Consider the following 6,000-nt stretch of genomic DNA (forward strand, 5'->3'; position numbering starts at 1 on the left):
GGATTCTGTATTTCTTGTCATAACATTAATTTAGTTCGACATGAATACAGTTCTGACTAAAGGGCAGTGATTCAGTCTGGCATCTTTCAGTTCAGAATTAAAATCATCATTTGTCATTCACAGATGGAAAGGTTTTTTTTTTTAGCAGGCTGCTGGATTTGTCTGCTTTGATATTTGACTTAAGTGACGAAACACGGATCCTGTCTCTACTTGCTGAGAGATAAACAAATAGGACCACAGACACTGACTGTCATAAACCCCAATATGACAAGATCTCTTTCCGCGTGTTTAGGAGCATGAAGGGGCATCTGGAAACCTTGCAAGAGTCTGTTCTAAACCCAAAGACGGTGATAAATCTCTTATTAGTTGCCAAAAGCACGCAAGAAGTGATACACCCTTGCCACGGGGTATTAACTTGGCTGGTGACTCAATCTGCACTTAGAAGATTGACACCAACTGAGTCTCAGGCTGATTTTGAAGGAGCTTAGCTAGACCTCATTGAACAGCAATTTGAATCCAGCTAATGCATGGTGGGAAACCACAAAAGTTGCCACACTTCCTATCATAGCCTGGGGCTGTTAAGCCCTCTTTTCCCTTTAAAAGAATATTAAAAACACAGTGATGTAGTTAGGGGGGTAGGAGATATCTCACAAACTAGAAACATTTCTGGAAATCATATGATGAAAGCAATTGATTTGTCAAAACAAGTTTGATAGGATGCAACAGTCTGTTGGGACCTGCAGCCTTCCTGGGTCAGGATCCCCATTGCCTTCATAATTGAAAGTAAATGATTGCCCTAACTGTGCCTTAAAATCTCCCAGGAAGTAGGTTCTGCTGTCTTTTTGGACATCTTTTTGTTGTTGTTGTATTGATCTGGCTTCAGGAAGATTTTGCTAATATCAGACTGGAATTTGATTGGATATTTCTTCCAACTATGTTTTGGAGATCAGATCAAAGATATGCTCCTTCTAAGTCAAACTCTTCCAAAATGGTCCCTCTAGGCCAGTGTTGTCCAAACTTGGCCACTTTAAGATGAGTGGACTTCAACTCCCAGAATTCCCCAGCCAGCCATGCTGGCTGGGGAATTCTGGGAGTTGAAGTCCACTCATTTTAAAGTGGCCAAGTTTGGACAACACTGCTCTAGGCCGAGTGGCAGATGGATCTAGGATAACATTTTGTAAAAAAAGATGTTAGAACTGATACACTTAAATTATGCACCTGATAGTGGCTAAATCCTGAATAATTAGGCAGATTCTGCTGAGATGTACAATTATTTGAAAGCCACTGATGGGTTATTTATTCATATTGGCCATCACTTGTCATGAAGGGAGGTCTGACATGTATACGAGCAGTACTATAAGCTGAGTGCTAAGGCTGTCTACAAATGATTAATTTCTGCAACATAACATCCCTCTTTCCCACAATAACAATTCTGGATCAGGTATTCATGGCATAGAATTAAAGAAAAGTACCCCAAGAAGATGCTTGCAGAACAACTCTTCTGGGTGTTTCAGACTAGCGATATGCTGATAAATCCAACAGTAATCATTGGTTGCTTCTCCTTAGTAGAGATTTCCTTTGGCACAATAGCTTGATCAAATGCATGGATGTATGTCTTTAGATAAACTAAAGTTAAGAATTCAATGGCCAGAATGGTGGATCAGAGCTTCACAGTTCTGTTTTATGATGCGAGTGTTTCTTACAGATTGTCCCAAGGGACCTGATGTCTTGGTAGTTATCCTTTCAGTAACTGGAGCCATCTTACTTATTGGCTTGGCTGCTTTGCTCATCTGGAAACTGCTTATTACCATCCACGACCGACGAGAATTTGCCAAGTTTGAAGAAGAACGGGCCAGGGCTAGATGGGACACGGTGAGAAATATCAGAATGGTGTGATGCAGCGTTTTTCAACCTTGACAACTTTAAGCAAGGCTGGCTGAGGAATTCTGGAAATTGAAGTCTACATGTCTTGAAGTTGCTAAGGTTGAGAAACACTGGTGTGATGGGACAGAGAGCAAATATTTGGCTTTTATCCTTAGAGGAGTGAGTTTTGTAATGACCTATTTTTTATCTCCCTGCCATAGCAGCCTACTGTTGACTTTGAATCAGCCATACTGCAATATAGTTTTATACCACCTCTAGGCTGTGCTGTTAGCATTCTCCCAATAGTATGTTGTTTAAAAAAACCCTGATATCGGAATGTCATTGCAGCAGCATTTGCTACCTTCTCCTCTGCTTTATTGGCTAATAGTTGTTGAGATGCGGCTGAAAAAAAACCCCTGTGGAGCAATATCTTTTTCTACATCTTCCTAGGAGATATGCAGTTTCACCATAAGTTGCACTATCTGCCTGTTGCAGCTTCTTAAATAATCCTGAGGTTGTGGCATTTGGGAGGAGTAGGAATCCTCTCACCCTATTAAAGAATCCTAGCTTGAGTTACTAGGATGACTTGGCAACTGTTAAACTAGTTTGGGACATAGACACATGCGTCACCAGCAGCCTATTCATTAGTAGGTACAATTATTTTTCTTGATGTTTTTACACTCAGTTTTGTCTTTTAGGCCAACAATCCCCTGTACAAAGGAGCTACCTCCACCTTCACCAACATTACGTACCGGGGGAATTCGTGAGACTACAGCCTTCTGAGGTCTTCTCCACTCATGTTTACAGAAGTCTCTGTTGTGTGTGAGAGAGATTTTTTTCGAAAAAACGAAAAACAAAACAGCCATTGCTCAAGAGCCTTCACTGTTCTGCTGTCAAAAGAGAATATCTGCACTGTGATTCTTCCAAGATTCTCTTTTTACCTCAGCTTGTCCACAGCTACAGCTTGGACCCACATACTGAAGAAGAAAGCAGGACTTACTCTTCAGTAGGAACAGCACTGCATAAATCCAGGGTTCATAGGACATTCTAGTTGAATAAAATTAGGGGTCATGGTTACTGAGCTTTATAATCTAACTCGATGTTAACTAGTGAAATTTGGGAGAGAGGGGCTTTGAAAGAAGTTCCCTGATTCAGGATACCTGAATTCATTGCAAGCTGAACTCAAAGTCCTTCATCCAGGCTGAGTTTCAAGTGGTTCAGCTAGTTGCTGCTGCTGTTGCTACTGCCCCTTTCCAAACATACAAGACAGTGTCTGGGTTGGCCAAGGAAGTGGCTTACTATAGGTCCTTCATTATCCTTTGCACACTGCTGTCTAGCATGGCTGGTGCAAGGATCCAGGGGAGATACTTTCTCCAGGAATCCTTGCTCCTAGTAGAGATGATAAAGCGGAGGGGATCACAGGGAAGGGGGTTCACCCTGAGGCTTAGGAACCTGCCCAGTCTTATTTTGCTGCCAATGCAGTTGTGAACCTGAATTTCCAGATGAACTCAGAAATAAGACATGTTATACTGGGGGCTTAAAGAAAAATACATCTTCAAATCCAGAGTTTTACATACTGCCTCAGAGTTCCAATATTCATAGACTGTATCTTTTGTTATACTTATCCTAAGATTAGGAGATCATAAATTCCTTGCTTTTGATTTTTAGAAGGAAAGAGTTGCTAGTGGGTATATGTGGTTTGCTTTCTCTGGTGAAGAAAGAAAAGGCCCTCAGCATTAATTCCTTTTGTACACTGACTTCACATATTTCAAGGCCTCTGGCTCAGATTAAGTCCCTCCTAGATAATATTTCACATAACATTAGTGTCTTGGTTGGGTTCACACATGACAACACACTCTAATGTAGAATGGTTGTTTTTGGCTTAGCATGATGTATGAATCCATTCACTGTGTCAGTATTATATGTAAACTGGGCCACTGTAACTTAGTCTGTGCTGTAGAAATAGCACGGGACAGGGAGTTGAACTAGAAGACTTCCAAAGTGCCTTTCAAATCTTACAGTCTATGATTCTAGTCAACAAACCGTAATTTTAAAATCCTTTCTGCAATGTGTGGACCTCAGCTCCCGAATACATGGCTGCATAGCTACTTGATCTTGGGGTAGGTTTGGGATACGAGACGTAGCTCAGTCTTAGAACATATGCTTTGCATACTAGAGGTCCCATGTTTAATCCCTAGCATGTCAATCTGGAAATCTGTTGTCCAACAAGAGTGAGCCCTTTGAATATTGCTGCCTACAAGTACAGTCCAAGGCAGCTACATAGATTCATATTATGCACCATGTATAGCCAGAATCTCCTCATCAGTAAGGGGTATACGTCAGTTAGTTTGCCACTAGCTTAACAGTGCTTCACCTGCAGGTGGGCTCTTCTCAGCTCCTGCTTTTCACTCAGGGAATCAACACTCACCTAGGTGAGTGTCCTAGATGACCTCAAAACTCCCCCTAGAACAGTTGTGGCAAACCTTCTGGGCTTGGCGTGTCAAAAATTCGGAAAATGCCTGACTTGACTCTGCTGGCGTGTCACACATGCACATGCCCCAAACAAAAGACAAACAATTCCTTACATATTCATTTATTTAAAAAAAAAAAGCCCAATCATGTGTGGTGCTATGTATTATATAAAGAAATGTGATTACCAAAATGAAATACAAGTAAAACAAACTCAGTTTCTTTGGTAACTCAAACAGGGAGAATAGTTGTTGGGTGTTGGTGAACGCTGGCGTGTCACCCAAAACGTCATGGCGACTCACCTTTGACATGCATGTCATAGGTTCGCCATCACTGCCCTAGAACAACCCTCAAGTTTTTTGAAGCGGGGGGACATGCTGAAGCAACCTGGCTGAATCCTTGGGGCCTTTGCTTTCATAGAGTCCCTAACTTAGGTAAAAAGAGTCCCTTACCTGCCTTAACATGGAAGGTGTCTTGGCAAGATCAGGTATTGTCATACCTGACTTTCAAATGCCACTTGTGGCTGTTTCCCTCTAAAGAATCATGGTCATATCTGAAGTTGGGATTAGAATAATGTGAATGTTCCTTTCCTCTCTCTTCTGTTTTCTGCCACACATCAGCACCTTCGCTGCTCTAACGCTTCCCATAAATATACACAGTATCCATGCATCTCTCTAGCACCCTCCCATGAGAAATATCTGCTTCTGTAATTAAGAAAATGAGATTTCATACTGCTATGAAATAAGTATTGGAAACAAATCCATGACTAGAAATAGTAGGCCCTCTTAAAGGGACTTTCTTTGGAATGGCAATTTGCACTGAACCAACTTTGAGGTATACCTTTTATGTCACACAGATCTCCCCCAGCAATTTGTCTGGTCCCCTGATCCCAAAGTCAATGTATCCTCATTTCCAAAGTTGTTGAATCCTAACTGGGTTTGTTCAAAAAAGGAAAGACGCCAAAAAGCTTATTTCCTTTTACGAACGAACACAGTACTCTTTCCTGAGCTGAGATCAGAATGAAAGGCAGAATTATTTTGAGTAGGTTTGGTTAAAAGCAAGGCCAATGTGGCAATTTGTATAGGTAACGCAGTGCCTATGGCACATGTAAATAAACAGTCTCAGCTCACTAATGTATTTGACTGGTCTGATTAATTCATCTCAATTTTATTTTTATTGTATTTGTTTTTACTTTATTGTAGAATGATAGAAGTTCTTTTTTAGTTCGGTTAAACTATAAAAACTATATAAAATCATAGGGAAAAAATTCTTAAACAATATAAACACTGACATAGAGAATGGTACAGCACATTCTGTATAAAATCATCATTAAGAGCAGCAATTAGAACTAAAGTATTTTAGTTAGAACCAAACTCCCAAGTGGTACCATCACCAAAAAAGCCCTTTCTCTGGTAGCCATTCAGGAGGAATTTGAATGACCTCCCCTGCTGAACATTTCAGGGTCCAGGTAGGACAATATCAGAGGAGGTGCTCCTTTGGGTAACCTGTCCTCAAGCCATTTAGGTGTCACAGACTGTACCCATATTTTAAATTAGGCCTGGAATTGGTCTGGTAGCTTGTACAGAGAGCCAGTTTGGTCTAGTGGTTCAGGCACCAGGCTAGAAAACAGGAGACGGTGAGTTCTAGTCCTGCCTTAGGCATGAAAGC

General features: G+C 41.1%; 1 protein-coding gene across 1 annotated transcript in view; it reads left to right on the forward strand.

Annotated features, from left to right (window-relative positions):
- ITGB3 (integrin subunit beta 3) overlaps window positions 1-5,458 on the forward strand; it is a 60,681-nt gene extending 55,223 nt beyond the window's left edge. Inside the window, exons 14-15 of the mRNA XM_007421746.3 lie at window positions 1,706-1,872; window positions 2,562-5,458. Of these exons, the coding sequence (XP_007421808.1) occupies window positions 1,706-1,872; window positions 2,562-2,630 (236 nt within the window). The 3' untranslated portion in view covers window positions 2,631-5,458. The remainder of the gene's footprint in view (window positions 1-1,705; window positions 1,873-2,561) is intronic.
- The last annotated feature ends 542 nt before the right edge of the window (window positions 5,459-6,000 follow it).

This window comes from Python bivittatus, unplaced genomic scaffold, assembly GCF_059951505.1.
Source record: "Python bivittatus isolate LINGU-HERP-01145 unplaced genomic scaffold, Pbiv_v1 ctg000410_np1212, whole genome shotgun sequence".
Taxonomy (NCBI): domain Eukaryota; kingdom Metazoa; phylum Chordata; class Lepidosauria; order Squamata; family Pythonidae; genus Python; species Python bivittatus.